Source organism: Cotesia glomerata, linkage group LG8 (assembly GCF_020080835.1).
Source record: "Cotesia glomerata isolate CgM1 linkage group LG8, MPM_Cglom_v2.3, whole genome shotgun sequence".
Taxonomy (NCBI): domain Eukaryota; kingdom Metazoa; phylum Arthropoda; class Insecta; order Hymenoptera; family Braconidae; genus Cotesia; species Cotesia glomerata.
In genome coordinates this window covers 14405942-14427234 of record NC_058165.1, presented here as the reverse complement: position 1 = coordinate 14427234, position 21293 = coordinate 14405942, and the positions used below count along the sequence as shown (strand labels likewise).

The 21293-nt window shown below is 38.1% G+C and overlaps 3 protein-coding genes across 3 annotated transcripts; all 3 read right to left on the bottom strand.

The window, feature by feature from the left end:
- Window positions 1–15252: 15252 nt before the first annotated feature.
- On the bottom strand, window positions 15253–17295 carry LOC123270159. The gene has a single exon (XM_044736098.1). The coding sequence runs from the start codon at window positions 17293–17295 to the stop codon at window positions 15253–15255; it is 2043 nt and encodes a 680-aa protein (XP_044592033.1).
- Window positions 17296–17355: 60 nt separating this feature from the next.
- On the bottom strand, window positions 17356–18780 carry LOC123270158. The gene is made up of 3 exons (XM_044736097.1): window positions 18405–18780; window positions 17726–18308; window positions 17356–17650 (listed from the first exon to the last, which is right to left on the bottom strand). The coding sequence occupies exons 1-3, from the start codon at window positions 18778–18780 to the stop codon at window positions 17356–17358; spliced, it is 1254 nt and encodes a 417-aa protein (XP_044592032.1).
- Window positions 18781–18834: 54 nt separating this feature from the next.
- Window positions 18835–20153, bottom strand: LOC123270156. The gene is made up of 2 exons (XM_044736096.1): window positions 19844–20153; window positions 18835–19484 (listed from the first exon to the last, which is right to left on the bottom strand). Exons 1-2 carry the CDS (start codon window positions 20151–20153, stop codon window positions 18835–18837), a joined length of 960 nt encoding a protein of 319 aa, XP_044592031.1.
- Window positions 20154–21293: the final 1140 nt, after the last annotated feature.

Sequence of the window (21293 nt, the reverse complement as noted above, 5' to 3'; positions counted from 1 at the left end):
AAAAAAAAAAAACTCAAATCTTTAATAATGGATTCGAATTTTGGAATTACGGTGAAAATATTAGACGCGCAGAAAATATTTAAAGTTAAGTTGAAAATAAATTTTAATTTATTAATTAATTAATTGTTGAATAAAATACCTCCCGATTAAAAAAAAAAAAAAAAAAAAAAAAACAATATTTATTATTATATTTTTCATAAACAAAAATTATTATGGTTTTTCATTTAAGACTATGAAAAAAATACAACACTTGTTCCTAACTTACCGACATTATACGCTCGTTTCACGGTCGTTTCACTTACAGACTACTGTGCATCCACCACCGAGTTACGGTTTTTTGACAATTTAAATGTTTTCGAATGACTGTCAAATGACAGACGATCGATCGATGATCTACGATTTTTACTCAGATAAAAAATCGGAGGTCAAGTAAAAATTTGATTTTTCGAAGAGTGAAGTATGATAACTATACAGAATAAAAATCATAAAGTAACAGTGAAAAACTTTCACAATGATACTCGTCGTTCACTGTCAAACGACGGCCGTTCGATAGTCAAGTGACGGTCATTCGACGATCATTTGTCGACACTGTGAATTCACGGTACATTCACCATCGTTTCACGATCATTTTATCGTGACCACGAATCCGCCAGGGTTGATCTAATTTTATAAAGTTTTTTTTAACACAATATCTGAAATTTTTTGCTGTTTTTGCAATTTTTCAGGGTTTTTTGGAATTTACTTAAACTTTGAATGGCTTATGGTCTAAATAAACTTCAGATAAGTATTAAGCGGGTCGAAATACATAAAAATCATTCTCAGGTAATCATTGGGTTGGCCAAGGCTGATTACCCAGTCTTGGCCCAATATCGGTGCGCCAAGCTTGGTTGCCCAGTACTGGGCCAGGCAAGGCCCTGTCATTCAACTATGGCAGTTCTTACATGGGAACTTGTAGATTATTAACGATGTATAATCCTTTTAAGCAATCATTATTGGTGGTCAATGTCTCAAAGTTAACCTCTTGGAAATTTTTATTCATGTTGAATCGAACAAAAAATTTAATCGAATTTGAATTAATAAAAATCGATTTATTTAACAAAAAAATCAATATTTTTTTTTTTTTTGTAAATTGATAATTTCATTATCTGAATTAACTTTATAGCGTTTAGGGGGAATGAAAATCAAAATTTTCATCACATTTTAATGGCTTTAATTATTTGTCGTATTACGTGAAGTGATATATTTGGATCAAACAAAGTCAAAGCAGCTTTTCCACCAAATAAATACCACAGATGGTTTTTGAATTTGTGCAATACTGCCTCAAAAATTTTCTTATTAGTTGTCCTGTATTGATGCACATTCTTCATATAATTTAAATCTTGATATGAAGCTGATGCGGTAAGAGGTGTCACAAACCAAAATTACACATGAATAAACACCATGAATGAACAAATATCCAAAAGATTTTGTTGCACTTCAAGATCTAACTTGAAAATGAATCGCTTTTAACATCCAACGTACATGGTGAAATGCACCTGGTTTGTAAAATTCGATCTGATTGGCACTCTAATAATACGACTAAAAATTGCTTAACAAATAAACGTGGATAGAGACAAAAAATAAAAATAATTATTTGTAAAATGGCTCAAGCGGCAATATTATTAAGAATGTTTTCAATACATCGTATTGTTAACGTTACGGTAACTATAAATCTTTTTTATCAAATTTTTCGAACATTTATAGATGAAATAAATGATTATTACCCATGAAACTTTATAGCAAGACTGAAAAACTATGACAATAACTATAAACACAACTTAAACTACGAATAACTTTTAAAGGAATGATTTTATCAAAAAATGATAAGAGAACTTTTTTGTAAAACATTCAATTTCCTATCAGAATATGTATCGATAATAGTCGTAGTGGCATTTTTTTTTCGGAGGAAAAAAATTAATAACAATAAGTTGCAAATTCCCATGTTATTTAAATAGGAAATATAACTCGATTGGGGCAAGGCTTAATTTGGTAATTAAAAGCTTATTTATGTTGGATATTTTTTTTTAGGTCAAGAACTAAAAATCCAGGGGGCGGCAGTGAAAAAAAAAATCAACTTGGTAAATAACGGACTCCCTACTGATCAGGCATTTTTCATGTCTGATCAGGCCTGAAGACTCATGCCTGTTCATGTCTGATCATTTTTTTCCGAGACTACCCCAAGAATCCTGACCTACCGTCCATTGTATAACGTTGAGGAAGCGTTATTGACAAAAGTTAAATCTATGGCAGACTCTGTACCATATTGACGTGAACAGTATGTGGAACTCCCTTGATGTAAAATTCCCATTTCTGATCTTTCTAGCGCATTTCAATAAGAAACTTTTCAAAGTTTCTTACCTTCATGACAACGTGATCTGTTACCCCAATATGGGTGGTGTGCATTAAAATCACCGGCGACAATAAATTTTTTCTCAAATTTTGACAGAAAGTGCACCCAATAAGTTTCATTGATAATATTGGTTGGAGATCTATAACAGGAGACAGCAGTTAGTTTGTAATTCGCTAGGAATATTTGAATTGCACATAGTTCGATACTTCCCTTACAATTAAACAAATTATATACTCTTTTATACTTAAGACTAGTACTCACTAGGATGGTGACACCGCCACCGGCATTATCTTTACGATCATTCCTTACAATATCGATGCCTCTTACAGAGATATTGTCCTAATTATTTAACCTAGTTTCCCATAGAAGAATCACATCGTAGTTTTGAGCTTTCCTCTGAATTTCTGGCAATTTTTTTCGGCAACTGCGGCAATTCCATTGTATAAATCGTAATTGATTAGGATCTCGAGCCATTTTGGGTTTGGATTTGTGCTTGAGGTTGAACTTGAGTTATGTGTAACGACAAAACCTTCCATATTCTTTGCCATAGAGTTTCTTGGTTAGAGATGTTGTTAATCATCTCCAAAAAGTAATGAACTGCTTTATTGGACATCTCCGAGGGAGGGGTTATTTCTGTCTCTCTGGTTTTCTTTAATTGAACTATCACCGTCTCAGCAGTATTGCTTGAACCCATGAAGGACTGATTCAGTGGCGGTCTCTGCCCAGAGAGCAAATTCTGTTTCAGAGGGGGAAAGTTTAAGAGGGTCATGTCAGGTGCTGATGCTGGTACTCTTCCTTTTGCTTCATAGAGTTTTTTAGCTTGCATGTACATTAGATTATCGTACGCTATGATTTCGCTGATCTCATTAGCTTCTCTGACCTTCGGGCAGGCCCTGTCGAGTGAACGATGAGAACCTCCGCAATTTATGCATTTTGAAGCTAGTTAGCATTCATTTTCTTGATGTCTACTCTCACTACAGGTCACACGGAAAAAAGAAAACAGGAATATTTACTGTATAAAATGTAAAATCGATCCCGTCGTAATTAAAATTGCAAAAGTTCAAGTCTACACTGTAATTGTTAACTTTTATGTTGTAACAAATTTGTTAACGTATAAGAAGTAAATTTTACAGTTTAAAAATGTATATCTGAAATTATAAAATTAAAAAGTATTATTGCTTTTTTACGCCAGAAATTTTTTTCCGTAAAGAATTATTTATTCTATTTCTATTCAATTTAATTTGTTAAAGTGTAAAGTACAATTTACAGTGTGAGCTATTAATTTTGAACTTCTATAGAGAAACAGCAATTATTCAATCTCACACTGTAATTTTTAAAATTTTAATATTAAGCTAAGTGCATGTATAAGTCACCAAAAACTCTTACTAGTTGAAATGTCAAGTAAATAAATTTACTTATCTAAATACCATCTATCCGTAAAATAAAATTAACAGTAGACTTTATAAACTATCGAAGTTTCACGATCATTTATTATTGATTGAAAATGTAAAACTTAAATTTTAACGGTAGAATTGCTCGCATCTCAAGTTGTATGATTTAAAGTTTCGTATTGAAACTATACAATGCAGTCGACAAATTTCCAAAATCAACTGTCAATAACTGTGATGTCGCTCTACTATACTAAAGTTTTGGCGCGATAATGCCCGAAGCGGCGGTCCCAACACCTCAACAGTGAGTGTTATATTCAGTTAGTCTTTTGTCGAGCAGTCAACATCAGTTCAGTGCAAAGAAAAAATTAATATAATCAGTTTGCATAAATGTTAAAAATCGTTCATCTTTAGTAAGTAAATATATTTTTTGTACAATTAGCTCGTTTATAGAGTTTTAATTGAGTTTTAACTTTTTTATAGTATAATTATCTGTAATATTTGTATATTCAGAAAAACAAAAAAATTTTAAGTGTCATTTTTTTCAATTGCTGTTTATGTTTAAGGATCCCGCGGCTTTCTTAAATGCTTTATAAAAAAATTAGGAAAACGGTTGACCCTGAAGGCCATCCCTGCAACTTCCCGCTAATTCCATACTTAGGCGCTTAAAATTGCACCAATGACGTTTTTGAGCTCTTCGAGCTCAAAAATACAATTTATGGGTTATTTTGAGCTCTCCGAGCTCAAAGAGATTGCTTTCTTATGCTTTAAAGCTCTTCGAGCTCAAAAGTCTGATAGAGATTTGATGACACTATTTTTTGAATTTTTAAACCGCAATAACTTTTGAATGAATAAACCGATTTTTACGCGGTTAGAAGCATTCGACGCAGTTTTTTAAGCCTCACATAAAATCTTAAATTTTGAATTGATCGCGCTAGGAATTTTGGAGTTATTCCGAAAAAACACTTTTTCCGGTTTTCTTTCGTTCACGATATCTCTCGAACGAATCAACTGATTTTGACCGGACTGGTGGCGATCGACGTGGTTTTTTAAGGTTAAGAGCTGATTAGTTATTGGAATTGAACCTTTAAGCCGTTTAAAAGTTATTCCAAAAAAACCACATTTGAAAAAAATTTTGTTTTCAGTTTTTTGAAGATTTCTCAAAATCTATTGATCTGAATCGGTCCAAATAGTTTTCAAAATCTAAGTTTAGTCAAGCCCTTTCGAATGGCACCAACCGCGATAAAATCGGTCAAGCCGTTCAAAAGTTATAAGCGGTTCACATACTTTCACACACACACACACACACACACACACACACACACACACACACACACACACACACACACACACACACACACACACACACACACACATACACACACACACACACACCTGCGATCAGTGCTCACTTACGGAATATCCATTTGGGCTGATGCACTGGAAACCCAAGAATCATGGAGAAAGGCTGGACCAGTATATCGACTGAGTGCCCTACGAGTAGCTAGTGCCTTCCGCACTATATCAGAAGAAGCAGTGTGCATCATTGCTGAAACCCTACCTCTTAGAGTTCTAGCAGAGGAAAGACGGGCCCTTTACCAACGAAAAAGGTCAACTGCACTGATCCCTGAAGAACTTAGAATTGAAGAACGGCAGAAGAGCATAGGCCGATGCCAACTACAATGGGATGCTGCAGAGAAGGGTAGGTGGACGCACCGTCTCATACCTCGGATCGACATTTGGCTTAACCGGAATCACGGTGAGGTCAATTACTATCTTACGCAGATGTTGTCGGGACATGGGTGTTTTCGAGAGTATCTACACCGCTTTAAGCACGATGACTCTTCGGAGTGCCCGTCCTGCCCAGGAGCTGCTGAAGACGTCTTCTTTGTATGTCCTCGTTTCGATCCACAGCGTGAAGAACTGGAGAGGATCCTGAACCAGAGAATGCAACCAGATTCACTAGTAGAAGCAATGTTGTCATCAGAAGCTGCCTGGAACGCTACCAACACGTTTGCAACAGAAGTCCTTAAAGACTTGCGTTCCACCGAAAAAAAAGAGCAAATAGCAGAAGATAGAAGGAAGGTAGTTAACACCTTAGCTACCAGAAGGAAGAGCAGTAGCTAGATCCTCCCTTCACGAAGTAATGCCTGACGGCGGTTTCCATGAGGGATTAGAGGAAAGAAGGAAAAGGGGTTTAGGGTTTAGTGGGTAGGGGCGTTAGTGTCGAGTTAGTATGACGCTGCGTCGAGTCGCCACATATCCAGGCCAAACAGCTATGCCTAGAATCCGTAAAAAGGATTCCCCCCCCCTAAAAAAAAAAAAAAAAACACACACACCTGCGGCAGAGAAGAAACTGCTACCAGGCGCGTCTCCCCGTAGTGGATAGGAGAACGCTCGCTGTCTTTGGATGACACTAGGTCTCTTAGTTGATGAGGTACAGAGGGTAGGAGCCAAATAAAATACGCTCCCGTGGACAAAACTCCCCCCCCCCCTTTAATAGGTTGGTCACACTAACTGACCTAGCAAGACGATCCATTTGGGCTGACGTACTAGAGGTGCAAGATTCATGGAGAAAAGCTGGACCAATATATCGTATGAGTGCCCTACGAGTTGCAAGCGCCTTTCGAACAATATCAAAGGAAGCAGTGTGTGTCATTTCCGGAACTTTGCCGCTCAGAGTCTTAGCTGAGGAAAGACGGAACCTTTACCAACGAAAGAGGACAACCACACAAAGTGCCGAGGAACTCAGAGCTGAAGAACGGCAGAACAGCATCGCACGATGGCAATCGCAGTGGGACGCCGCGACAACAGGGAGATGGACACACCGTCTCATACCGAAGATCGACGTTTGGCTAAACCGAAGTCATGGCGAGGTTAATTACTATCTGACGCAGTTGTTGTCAGGACATGGATGTTTTCGGACGTATCTTTACCACTTCAAGCATGATGATTCACCGGAGTGCCCGTCCTGCCCAGGAATCAATGAAGACGCGGAGCACGTTTTCTTTGAGTGCCCACGATTTTACCCACAGAGAGATGAGCTGGAGATGATCCTAAAGAAGAAAATCCAACCAGAGACAATAGTAGAAGCAATGTTGTCATCAAGAGCCTCCTGGAACGCCATCAGCACATTTGCAACAGAAGTCCTTATAGACTTGCGTTCCATCGAAAGAAGAAGAGCAAATGACAACAACTAGAAGAAAGGTAAAATAACACCTTAGCTAACAGAAGAAAGAGCAGTAGCTAAATCCTCCCCTCACGAAGTAATGCCTAACGGCGGTTTCCATGAGGGATTAAGGGAAAGAGGAAAAGGGGTTTAGGGTTTAGTGGGTAGGGGCGCTAGCGTCGAGTTTTAGTATGACACTGCGTCGAGTCGCCACATATCCAGGCCAAACAACTATGCCTAGAATCCGTAAAAAGGATTCCCCCCCCCTTAAAAAAGAAAAAAAAAAAAAAAACACACACACACACACATACACACAAACACGCACATACACACAAACACGCACACACACACACACACACACACACACTCGGGGCAGAAGAGATACTGCTACCGGGCGCGTCTCCCCGAGCGGATGGGAGAACGCTCGCTGTCCTTGGATGACACTTAATCTCTTAGTTGATGAGGTACAGCGGGTAGGAGCCAAGCAAAATAACCAAACAAAATAAGCTCCCGTGGACAAAACTCCCCTTTAAATGGGTTGGTCACACTAACTGACCTAACAAGACGATCGTTCTCTGCTGTGACCCACTGGGAGTGACCGGAACCTGTATCATAGTTTCCGACGATGCAGGCCACGGCTGATGTGAGCTTGCTCTGCCGAGGTGTAAGTTGCAGCAGTGGATCAGGAGCCAGCCACTTCGGGCCTTGATCAGGAAGTACGCAGTGAGTGTTAGAGATCGGAATCTTCACCGCTCCGAGCGAGTCTAGTCCGTACGTGTATTCCGGGACTGGCTAAGTGTCGGCTAGGCCTCAGGGAACTGGGGTAGGAGTACTATCTCCGAGGGTACACCCGTTCTTAGTTATGACAACCCGCTCCACTCCGTACGATGCGCTGGTAAATCAAAAAAGTATGAGTAACCTACAGGAAACAAACAAGAGTGGAAACGGGCTACATGCCCAACAAGCAGCGATTGACGCAAGCGCTGAAATGAAGCGCTCGCAAGCGCTCAAACGCCTTGAAAAGCTGATTAGTGAGCTGAATGATTTCGTCCAACCAAAGGTCAACATTCACAAAGAGATAAAATCCAAGATGACCGGTGTAACTAACGCCCTTCAAAGGTTTGAGAAGCTAGACGAGGAGTGGCGCTCATCATTGCAGCGCATATCCCATGCTACACCGGAGAAGGCCTGTCAGGCTGTCGCCGTGACTGACGAAGCAATGGACACCGGAGCTGAAGGTGACGGTGAATCAGTCGCGGAAGACAAAAGTGAAGCCAGCAGCAAGTCAGGTAAGAGAAAAGACCGACCTTCTCCTGACCCAACAATCAATCGAGTCGTGAAGAAAAAGGATATGAAGAAAAGCCCTCCACAAGGAGAGGCAGTGCAGACCAGAGAACAACCGAAGGCGCTTGATTGGAAAAAAGTACAGTCTAGGAGCGAAAAGAAGAAAGAAAGGAAGAAAGAGCAACTCCTGAAGCAGTTGTCTGAGAAGTCACCACCTGAGCCTAAGCGGAAAAACCGCTAAAATTCACCAGAGCGGACGCATTAATAATTCGGCCTGTTGAAAAGGCGAACTATGCTGAGATACTGCGCCGAATAAAGAAGGAAGTCCCTAATGAGCAAGTCTGCGATACGGTTGATAAGATCCGCAAGACCAGAGACGGAGACATGCTCATCGAGCTCTCTAGAAAGAGCACTGACAAAGGACAAGCTCTGCAAAAGACGATCCAGAGTATCCTGAAAGAGGAGGCCAAAGTCATCAGTAAGGGCCCACAGGAGCAATTAGAAATCCGGGACATCGATGACACAACAACTAAAGATGACATCCAGGCGGCGTTACAGGAAGTAGCTGGAGATAGCTTTGAGATACCGGAAGGAGCTATCAAAATCAGACCAGCCTACAGAGGTACCCAAACTGCGCTAGTAACACTACCAATAACAACAGCGCAGACAGTACTGGGAGAAAGGGGCAAGATCAAGATCGGCTGGTCGAACTGCCGGGTTAGAGTTGTGAAAAGACCACAAGCATGCTTCAAATGCTGGAACTATGGACACGTTGCTGCCCAGTGTAGAAGCGGAATAGATCGATCAAAGCTCTGTCTTAAGTGCGGACAAACTGACCATCTAGTAGCTAAATGCCCGAATGAAGCAAAGTGTATGTTATGTGATGAAAAACCCGGCTCAACAGATACTGCCCACCGGGCTGGTTCTAGTAAATGCCCAGTTTTCCAAGAAGCTCTCCAGAAGACAACAAATAAACGAGCATGAAAATATTACAGCTAAACATTAATCATTGTGAGGCTGCACATGACTTGCTTCTGCAGACAGTGCGTGAACTAGGGCCTGACCTTGTACTAATAGCTGAGCCATATAAATGCCTTAAAGGCAAATTATAGGAAACGGACACGACCACTAGGGCCGTCATTTGGTCCTGTGGCAAGCTCCCATTCCAGAGCGTAGTTAATAATTGCAATGCCGGCTTTGTAGCAGTATCAGTAGATGGCGTTCGCTTCTATAGCTGCTACGCACCACCTAGCCTCTCTATTGTTGACTTCACTAACTTTCTGGATCGACTGACAGAGGACGCGAAGCAGCATCATCCAGTCGCGATAGCCGGCGACTTTAACTCCTGGGCAGCAGACTGGGGTAGCAAGCTAACTAACGCACGAGGTAAAGCGTTACTTGAGGCTTTTACTGCATTAGACGTAGTCTTACTCAACAGTGGTGACACACCAACCTACACCAAAGGAGACGCAAAGTTCCATCGTAGACCTCACGTTCGTCAGTAGCAGCCTCGCGAGAGGTAACCTCAACTGGAAGGTGCTGGATATCTACACTGCCAGTGACCACAACGCGATTCTCTGGGAGATATCAAATGACCAGGATACTAGAGGAACTAGTAGGTTACCTAACCACATTCGGTGGAGAGTACAATCTTTCGACGTGGGTACACTGACGACTGCTTTGGATAATGGCCCGATCACCGCTGGATGCGCAGAAGATCAGACTAAAGAACTTATGAAAAGAGTGACCGAAGCTTGTGACGCCAGTATGCCACGAAAACGAGGCATAAATAGAAGACCCGCGGTGCACTGGTGGAACGATCACATCAGCGCTCTTCGTAAAGAATGCCTCAGGAAAAGAAGAATATCACAGCGTGGCTTCCGTCGACCTAACCTTGCAGAACTGGTGGCAGAGTATAAAAGGCCCGTCGGGAACTAAACAAAGCCATCAAGGATAATAAAAGACGCTGTTGGAAAGAACTCGTCGAAGAAGTGGAGAAGGACCCATGGGGCAAACCGTACAAGGTGGTCACGGCCCACCTGAAATACCAGCCAATGCCGTCGCCTACGTGTCCGCGGCTTCTAGAGAGGATTGTTACTGTGCTGTTTCCTCAACAACCGGTATTCACCGGCCAGTTAAGGCAGCTAAACCCTGAAGACATTCCATCTGTCACGGAAGAAGAACTAATGGAGGCTTGTAACCGCGTAGGGAATAACAAAGCGCCGGGACTAGACGGAATCCCTAATATTGCCTTGAAAACAGCCATAAAGGCAGCACCAACGTTATTCTTGAAAGTTTACAATACGTGCCTCAAGGAAGGGACATTTCCTCGGAAATGGAAACAACAACGACTGGTTCTACTCCCTAAAGGAAAAAGCCACCAGAAGAGCCGTCATCTTACCGTCCACTTTGTATGCTGGATACAGCCGGTAAGATATTCGAACGCATAATTCATCAAAGAATAGAAGCAGTTGCAGATCCACTCCTGGCAAACAACCAGTATGGATTCCGAAAAGGACGATCAACCCTGGACGCGATCAATCTGGTTGTTACTACGGCCCAGGAGGCAATTGCAGGAACCAGATGGAAGGGTGGTACGAAGAAGTACTGCCTGGTGGCGACGTTAGACATCAAAAACGCCTTCAACTCTGCTAACTGGGACTGCATTATGCAAGCTCTTCAAAGAGAAGAACGTGCCAGGATACCTAAGTAAAATAGTAGCTAGCTACTTCACGGATAGAGTCCTCAGATATGACACAAAGGACGGTCCGAAAGAGTACGAAATCACCGGAGGTGTTCCGCAGGGCTCTGTTCTTGGCCCACTGCTGTGGAATATCATGTATGACGGGCTTCTAAGGCTAAAGATCCCAAGAAATATTAAACTTGTAGCGTATGCGGACGACGTGGCCGTAGTGATTGTCGCTAAACACCTGGACGAGATTCACCACATGTTTGATCTAGCATTCCAGCAAGTAAACCAGTGGATGGACACAATGAATCTTCAACTGGCGAAACATAAGACTGAGGCAGTGCTTATTACCAGCAGGAAAGTGTTAGAGACCATCAATCTTAGAGTCGGCGAACAAGAAATCACATCACAACCTTATATCCGATATTTGGGAGTGATGCTTGATGCCCGTCTCAACTTTAAACAGCAAGTGGAACACGTCAGTGCCAAAGCGTCAGTAGTAAGGGCAAGCCTCGCACGATTGATGCCTAACGTCGGAGGCCCAAAGCAGAGCAGGAGACTATTGTTGGCAACTGTAGTCACATCAGTGCTTACGTACGGAATATCCATTTGGGCCGATGCGCTAGAATTACAAGAAGCATGGAGAAAGGCTGGACCAGTATATCGCCTGAGTGCCCTAAGAGTAGCTTGCGCCTTCCGCACAATATCTGAGGAAGCAGTGTGCGTAATTTCTGGAACTCTACCTCTCAGAGTCCTAGCTGAAGAAAGAAGGAACCTTTACCAACGAAAGAGGTCAACAACACTGAGCGCAGAAGAACTCAGAACGGAACAAAGACAGCACAGCATCGCACGATGGCAATCTCAGTGGGATGCCGCAGAGAAGGGTAGATGGACGCATCGTCTCATACCAAAGATCGACATTTGGCTGAACCGGAAACACGGAGAGGTCAACTACTACCTAACGCAGATGTTGTCAGGACATGGCTGTTTTCGGGCTTATCTTCACCGCTTTAGGCATGACGATTCTCCGGAGTGCCCGTCCTGCCCTGGAGTCACTGAAGATGCGGAGCACGTTTTTTCGAGTGCTCGCGTTTTAATCCACAACGTGAGGAGCTGGAGAGGATCTTGAAGAGGAGAAGTCAACCAGAGTCAGTCGTAGAAGCAATGCTGTCTTCAGAAGCTGCCTGGAATGCAACGAACACTTTTGCCACAGAAGTGCTTACAGAGCTGCGTTCCATCGAGAGAAAAAGAGCAAAAGACAGAATCTAGAAGGAAGAAATAACATCTTAGCCACCAGAAGGAAGAGCGGCAGCTAATTCCTCCCCCCGCGAAGAAATGCCTTACGGCGGTACCATGGGGGATCAGAGGATAGAAGAGAAAGGGGTTTAGGGTTTAGTGGGTAGGGGCGTTAGCGTCGAGTTTTAGTATGACGCTGCGTCGAGTCGCCACATATCCAGGCCAAACAACTATGCCTAGAATCCGTAAAAAGGATTCCCCCCCCTAAAAGGGAAGAAACACACACACACACACACACACACACACACACACACACACACACACACACGCACTTTCAATAATATAAAATTAATTTTTCTTACACATAATTGATTATTTATAGTTTAAAATTAATTATCATAATCAAGAATAAATTAGTTATAATATGATATTAATTTTCGTACTAAAAATGAATGATCGATTTAATATTCATTTTTTTTTTAATGTAAAATTCATTTAAATAACTTAAAATTAATTAAAACGTTACTCTATATAACGACAAACTCCTTAAAGCGTCGAAATCACTTGTCTTTGGTTGGTTTAGCTTGTCTTTCATACAATGATACACTATACAAATATAAATAATGCTGTGAAGCGGGAAAGAATAGGAGTTACAGTAATTATTACGTGAAGCGTTCCACATTCACGTAACAGGATATTGGTAGGAAAGGATTGAGAAAGGAATGTGGAGAGGATAATCTCAATGTGAGTTTATAGAATATGCGAGAAAAAATTATTATATAGCATTACACTCACTCTCAATAACGACAACAATTAAGTGGCATCATGGATACCGAACTTTCTAAGAAATTCTTTCTTTTGTTTACAAATTGGAATAGCTTATGCACGTGTAGACTGTTGTTGACCATGGCTCATAAGTAGGTCATGGATTATATATACCTTATCATTATCATATTCTTAGTTGTTCACAAGCTTTCAAACTGTAAACATGGCTAATAAAAGAAAATCACTGTGCATTGACGAAAAAGTTTTAATGATACGTGCAATAGAAACTGGAGAGAAGATAAGTGATGTTGGCAGACGCTTTGGATTTTGTCACTCTACTGTCTCCACAATATGAAAAAATAAAGAAAAAATTCTCCAAGCAGAGGACGAGGGGAAATCTTCCAAAAAAATTAAAAAAACTTGAGTACGAAGATTTGGATCAAGTTATACTATCATGGTTTCACCGACAGCGCAAAAGACGTCAGACAAAAATAACAGACTATACGCAATAGCGTTGATAATAAATAGTTAAATAAATAAAATTGCTTTTTATGCACATAACTAAAATAAAAATATAGTCTAAAGTAAATTGTTTTTTTCCTAGCTCTAATTTTTCTTCTCTCTATTTAACGTTAACTCTCTATAACGTCATAATATTCACGGTCCCTTCAGTGACATTATATAGAGTTTACTCTGTATTTATAATCTAAAATTAATTTTTATGATGAAAAATTAATTTTTGAAACTTAAAATTGATTTTTAGGTAGATTTTTCTAGAAATCTATCTATTGTAGCCGGTCTCATATCATAATTTTTAGAAAATTTTGTCATAATATGTTATAATTCATCGAGTAATATCGAAATATGGCATTGGCCCAAAAGTTTATATATGTATTTATGTATATATATATATATATATATATATATATATATATATATATATATATATATATATATATATATATATATATATATATATATATATATATATATTGTTTTGTCGAAAACTATCCACTTAGGATAGTTTCCGTAATTGTTTTAAAAATTATGATTAATTTGGGATTAGGATATTAAATAAAATATACGTCGATTTGTTGGGGAATAAAATGTAGATTTATTTATCCCCAGAGGAGGAAAACTCAGTTGGACTGAGAAAAAACCTCCTCGAATGAAAAAATGTACAAGTAAGAACGCAAAGCGTGTAGTGCGAATAAAAAAATATGTGTAAATTGCCGTCGCAAACAACACAAACGAGGTGAGCTCAACCGCTTTAGAAAAGCAAATGGTATTAATTCAGAATTAATGAATTGACGCTAGCTTTTAAGCTAACTAGAGTCAATTAATAGTGAAATACTAATTAATTGACGTAAAATATCAGTGCAGAGACTGATTGATTGATTAGAATTATTAGTGTAGGAACTAATTAGATAATTCGATATCAGAATCGAATAGTTGATAAAATTTGATTTGATAGAATGATGATTAAATATTTAGCAATAAATTTAATATAATTTATTACAACTATTGCGTGTTAACTATGGATTGACTAAAGCCGCGTGGCTGATGCAATCCTTTGTTAAAATGGCGCGTAATGACCGCGTGGCGTCACTTATTAATTTTAATTAATTTAATTCACTGAACAGTTACTAATGCTTTTTAATGATTTGAGAATTTAATTGGTAATTGAAGTTAATGAAATTAATAGTATTTTAATGAATATTTTAAGTGTTCAAGTAAATGCGTAGTACAAGTGATAAATCAGAAAACGATTGACACAGAGTAGTCGTACTAGTACAAGCGTCCAAGCACAACTGCTTATCGCCGACCACGTGAGCTGGCTTCTCTCCTGCTAACCAAGGCGCGCATGAGCGACAGCCATGGTGTGACACGATTTTTCACGAGTTGGAGCGATCAAGCCCGAAGGCGCAACTCCTCTTATAAATTTTTATTAAATGTCTTTTCTATCGGTTAAACATACTCCCCCCGTTGCGAAGGCTGAGCAAGATGTTATGAATAGTGTTTACAATTAGTTACATCACATGATTACAATGTTTTGATTTTATAAAATTCAAGAATTGATTGGTAAAGGACATAATAGAGTGATATTTCGTTTGTATATCCCTTGAGCCGTTCGGATTGAAGCTACTCTTGTCACATCATCATCTCCTGGATGAATGTCGACCACCACTCCCAGCTGCCACCGCATACATGGTTGGTTTTTGTCCATCAATAAGACGATTTGATTGATTGAAATTTCTCTTTGAGAAGATTGCCATTTTTGCCGAATTTGAAGTTCATGGAGGTATTCCAAATACCAACGTCTCCAAAAGTCTTATCTAGCCTTGACAATGAATTGCCAAACATTGAGTCTATTATCTGGAACATCAGAAAAATCATTGTCAGGCAGCATTGTGAGAGGACGTCCTATTAAAATATGAGCAGGCGTTAAGGCAATAGGATCATTAGGATCACTAGATAGAGAACAGAGAGGACGAGAATTTAGTATAGATTCTATTTGAATAGTTAGAGAATTCAATTCGTCGAAAGTGAGAAGTTGGTCCTTTACCACTCGTTTAAAGTGGTGTTTGAAAGATTTTACAGCTGCTTCCCAAATGCCACCAAAATGAGGAGATAGTGGAGGATTGAACGTCCAGATAATGTTTTTGCGTATAGCATATTCGTTAACGGAATTTTGATGGGATTTTGAATTAAATAACATATACAATTCTCTCACTTGATTATTTGCGCCTACAAAATTAGTACCATTGTCCGAATAGACGTGAGTTGGAACTCCTCGTCGACCAATGAATCGACCAAATGCCCCGAGAAAACCTTCTGTTATTAAATCGCTAGCAATTTCTAAATGTACAGCTTTAGTAGCCATGCAAACAAAGACGCATCCATAGACTTTAATTTTTGTTCTGTTTCTGAATTTACGTTCTTTAATAAAGAGCGGTCCAAAGTAGTCTACACCTACGTGGGAGAATGCCGCTGATTCGGTGACTCGAGAGCTAGGTAAATTAGCCATTTTACCTTGCAGTACTACAGGCTGATGTCGAATGCATGTGACATAATTTTTTACAATTTTACGAATCTGGTTTTTACCGTCTAGCAGCCAAAATTTGTGTCTAAGATTTGAAAGTGTACTCTGTATACCTGAATAGTATAATTTTTCATGTGTTTCTCTAATAATTAAATCAGTAACATAATGACGTGAAGGTAATAAAATAGGATGTTTCTTTGAAAAAGATATAGGAGCATGTTTCAAACGACCTCCTACTCTTAGTAATTCGTTTGAATCAATAAATGGATTGAGACATCGCAATCGTAAGTTCTTAGTCTCTCCGGTTTCCTTAATTTGTTTGATTTCATAATGATATTGTTCGTTTTGAATCAGAGTCAAGATTTTTGTTTCAGTTAATAATTTTTCTTCTACGCTTAACGATTTGTATTTGAATAAATTATTTTTTAACATTCGTAAACAATAAGAAAAGGAATTTATAAGTTTAGAATATGATGAAAATCGTTTAAACAAATTCTCAGTAGTCGCTAATAAACAGGTAATTTTTCGAGTACCCGGAAGTTCGGAAGGAACAGCAGGCTTCAAGTTAGGCCAATTAAGAGGGTCCTGTGAGAGCCACGTGGGACCTTCTAACCACATTTTGTTATTTAAGAATTCAGAAGGAAGTTGACCTCTAGATAAACAATCTGCCGGATTGTCTTTAGTTCTAACATGTCGCCATTCGACTTTACTGCAAAGAGTTTGAATTTTTGTTACGCGATTTGCTTCAAAGACCTTTAGAGAGTTAGGAGACCGTTTGAGCCATTGAAGTACAATAGTTGAATCAGACCAAAACGTAACTTTAGAAATATCAAAGTCAAAGGAGGGAATTGTGTCTTTATATAATTTAGCAAGTAATAATGCTCCGCATAATTCTAATTTTGGAATTGTAACATCTTTGATGGGAGCAACTCGAGATTTAGAACAAACTAATTTTACGAGTACGTCTCCGCGTTCATTTACTGATCTTATATAAATACAAGCACCATAGCCCACTTTACTAGCATCACAAAATCCGTGCAATTGTATGTCAGTCGGATTAGGAAGTAAAATATTACGCTCAATGGAAAAATCTTTAATCAGAGGTAATTGTTCAGCAAATTTACACCAGTGTAAATGTAACTCTTGTGGGACCGCTTCGTCCCAGTGGACCTTTAATTTCCAACATTCTTGAATGATAGTTTTTGCAGCTAATACTATAGGACCCAGAATTCCGATAGGGTCGAAAATTTTTGCAATATCAGATAAGATAGTTCGCTTAGTTATTTTTCGCGATGAATCAATTGGTTTAAATGTGTAAATAAATTCGTCCATTAGAGAATTCCATGCAATGCCTAAAGTTTTAGAAATCGGATCATCATTGATAGCACAATCTCAATCTAAAGTTTTTTGATCGAAATTATCCAGTGCGTGTCGATGATTTGAAGCCCATTGTCTGAGTTCAAATCCACCCTTTTGCACCAGTTGAATGATTTCATCACGCAATTTTAAAATTTCGGTCAAAGAATTAGATCCAGTTAATAAATTATCGACATAAAGATCTCGTTTTAATATTTTTGAAGCTACAGGAAAATCATGAGATTCGTCATGAGCAAGTTGATTTACGGTGCGTATAGCTAAAAATGGGGCTGCAGAAACCCCGAACGTAACTCGTTTAAGTTCGAAGGTGCTAATATTGTTATTATGATAGTAAAGAATTCGTTGAAATTTGTGATGATCCGGATGTATACAGATTTGTCAATACATTTGAGCGATGTCAGAAGTCATAGCATAAACAAAGGTGCGAAAACGCAAAAGAATAGTGAAGAGATTGTCCTGTATAGTAGGCCCAGTTAGTAGAACTTCATTCAATGAGATACCTTTATCGGCTTTAGCTGAAGCATCAAATACAACGCGTACTTTGGTGGTAGTACTAGATGTTTTAATTATCGGATGATGGGGCATATAATACCCAGGTCCACTATCATCCGGTACGTGTACCATATGGCCAAGATCGATGTATTCGTTCATGACTTTAGTGTATTCAGATTTTAATGAGGAATCTGAATTTAATCTCCTCTGTAAAGATAGAAATCTTTTATAAGCTAGTTGTTTAGAATTCCCGAAATCGACATCGTCTACGCGAAAGGGTAATTTTACTACATATCTACCGTCTGTATCGCGAGTAGTGGTATTTTGATAATAAGTCTCACACGTAGAATCATCAAAGGATCGAGAATCATTAGAACCTACGTCTTCAATATTCCAAAATTTAGTTAATTGACTCGATAGATCAGTTAATTGACAAGTTACAGGAAATACATTTTCATCGTTATTGACTCCCCCCGCTACGACCCATCCCAGTTACGTTTTTTGTAGTATTAAATCACAATCATTTTGTGAGCAATTAATCTGTCCGACAGATAGAAGAGAAAGTGTGGTACCTGAACCGATAAGGACATCTACAGGTCTTGGTATGTGAAATTGTGGATCAGCGAGTATTATGTTTTTAGGTATGCATATTTTATTACGTGGAAATATTTCATTCGGACTTAATTCTGCAATTTCATCAACGGTTAAAAATGACAATGTTCTTTGAAATTTATCGTTTAAAGATTTACAATTTATTTGAACGACATGTTTTGAAAGGGTTTGCATTCCATTAACAGCCCCGATTGGAATAGAACAATTTTGCATAGGAAGTTTTAATTTATTAGTCAAATTTTCAGTAATGAAATTAGCTGTTGCACAAGTGTCAAGTAAAGCGCGAGCTTGTATGAATTCACCTGTTGAATCACGCAACTGAATGAGTGCGCTCATCATCAATTGGAAACGCGGTGTTCTGAGAATTGTTGTATAATTGTGTGCTACTAGTCAAGATGTAGATTCCTTATCAGTTGTTACAGTAGAAGGTGACTCGAATTTTACGGAGTTGTTCTTGGAAGTATTTGGATTAGTCGGTTGTTGAGTTACATTTTGCTTAATGTGCAATATGGTGTGATGGAATTTCTTACAGATTCGACATCTGCTGGAAGTGCAAGTTCCTTTGTGTACGCGAAGACAATTATTACAGAGTTTATTAGATTTTACAAATTTTATGCGTTCTCCTACAGTTAATGCATTGAATGTGTAACATTTATAGAGAGGATGTAAGTGTTTGCAACATGGGCAGGCAGAAGAGGCGGTTGTCACTAAAGCTCGAACTGGCGTGTCAGTTTTTTGTTTCTTCAAATTATTATTCGAGTGTTCATTACGTCTTCGTTTGAAGGAATGATCGGAATCGCGATGTTTATCGGGTTTGTGTGTACTAAGTCTGAAGGCAAAGTTTGAGACAAATTCACAAAATGATTCGAATGTTGGAAGAGTGTCGTTGTCAGTGAACGTTTCTTGCCATTTGTTTTTAATTTCTGATGTTAATTTATTTTCTAATATTCGTACAAGTAAGGATTCGGTAATATTAATTTGAAGTGACTGTAAATTATTTATATGTTGCCGAGCATCATCTATCAACTTGTTTAAATTATCTGTTGTTGGGATTGAAATTGTATTGAGATTAAGTATCGAGTCATAATGTTTAAAAATTAATGCTCTTTTCTTCTGATATGTTTTAGTTAAAAAATCCCAAGCTTTAGTATAATTTTCTGCACTCGCATCAAAAAGCGCTAGCTTGTTAGCTGCTGAGCCAGTTAAACATCCGCGGAGGTATAAAAATTTGTTTAGATCATCAAGATCAGTACGTGTATCAATAAGTGTTTAAATGTGTTTTTGAAAGAAAGCCAATTTTCAAAATTACCATCGAATTTAGGTAAATCAGTAGTAGGGAGTTTAGCAAGTCATTGAGTCTCAATAAAGGTAGTATTTCCCGCTGTAGTATTATTCGTACTAGTGTTAACATTATGTGAATTATTATGGTTAGTTCTATTCAATTGAGTTAACTTTTCAAATTGATCCATAAGATCATAAAATAATGTTTGAACGTCTTCCGCGAGATTTATTTCATTATCCTCTGGTGTAGTTAATTCGAGTTTCTCAATAAGTCTTTCATATTGTTCAAATGATTCTTTTACTTTTGTAAAGCGATAGTTAATGGACTTAGTTTTAACACCTTCAGCTGTTAGTTCATCCTGAAGTTTAGTAATTTTCGAAGCTATCATTACGCGTTTTTGTTCTAAAGGAACCCTTAGGTTATCCATTTTGTGATAAATTTATAAAAATAGCAGTAATAATAATCGTGATAAATATTAATTGATAATTAATTGTCTTATTTCTATAATAAATAGATTACTTGTGGTGATCAATTTATCTAAGAAACGACTTAAACACTTAATTATAATTAATAATAAATAATTTGAGAATTAATAATGAAGATAGAGATTAATTAATAATTAATTATTCTGTCGAACAATAATTAGTCACCATACAATGACCGATTAATTGTCAATTATTGAATAATTAATCAAATTAAATTATACGTAAATAATAAGAATAATAACGTACGTAAATATTTAAATGATAACCAATTGCACTATTCGATAGATAAATTGATTGCCTAGTGAAAACCAATCCGTCAGTCAAACTTAAACAATTAATTAAAATTACAAATGAATAAGTTGAATATATTATCAAGTGATAAAATAATATAATAGTTAGTATTATATAAATTTTAATAATTCAAAAACTTATCTCATATGTATTGAAGTCCAACGATGCTGGCAGCAGCTGGGTGGTATAGTGATTGGATCCTTGGATCGTCTTGCTCGTCTTCACAAATCAGGGTTCGTGTGCACTTCAGACCTCACAGGAGGCACCAAATGTTTTGTCGAAAACTATCCACTTAGGATAGTTTCCGTAATTGTTTTAAAAATTATGATTAATTTGGGATTAGGATATTAAATAAAATATACGTCGATTTGTTGGGGAATAAAATGTAGATTTATTTATCCCCAGAGGAGGAAAACTCAGTTGGACTGAGAAAAAACCTCCTCGAATGAAAAAATGTACAAGTAAGAACGCAAAGCGTGTAGTGCGAATAAAAAAATATGTGTAAATTGCCGTCGCAAACAACACAAACGAGGTGAGCTCAACCGCTTTAGAAAAGCAAATGGTATTAATTCAGAATTAATGAATTGACGCTAGCTTTTAAGCTAACTAGAGTCAATTAATAGTGAAATACTAATTAATTGACGTAAAATATCAGTGCAGAGACTGATTGATTGATTAGAATTATTAGTGTAGGAACTAATTAGATAATTCGATATCAGAATCGAATAGTTGATAAAATTTGATTTGATAGAATGATGATTAAATATTTAGCAATAAATTTAATATAATTT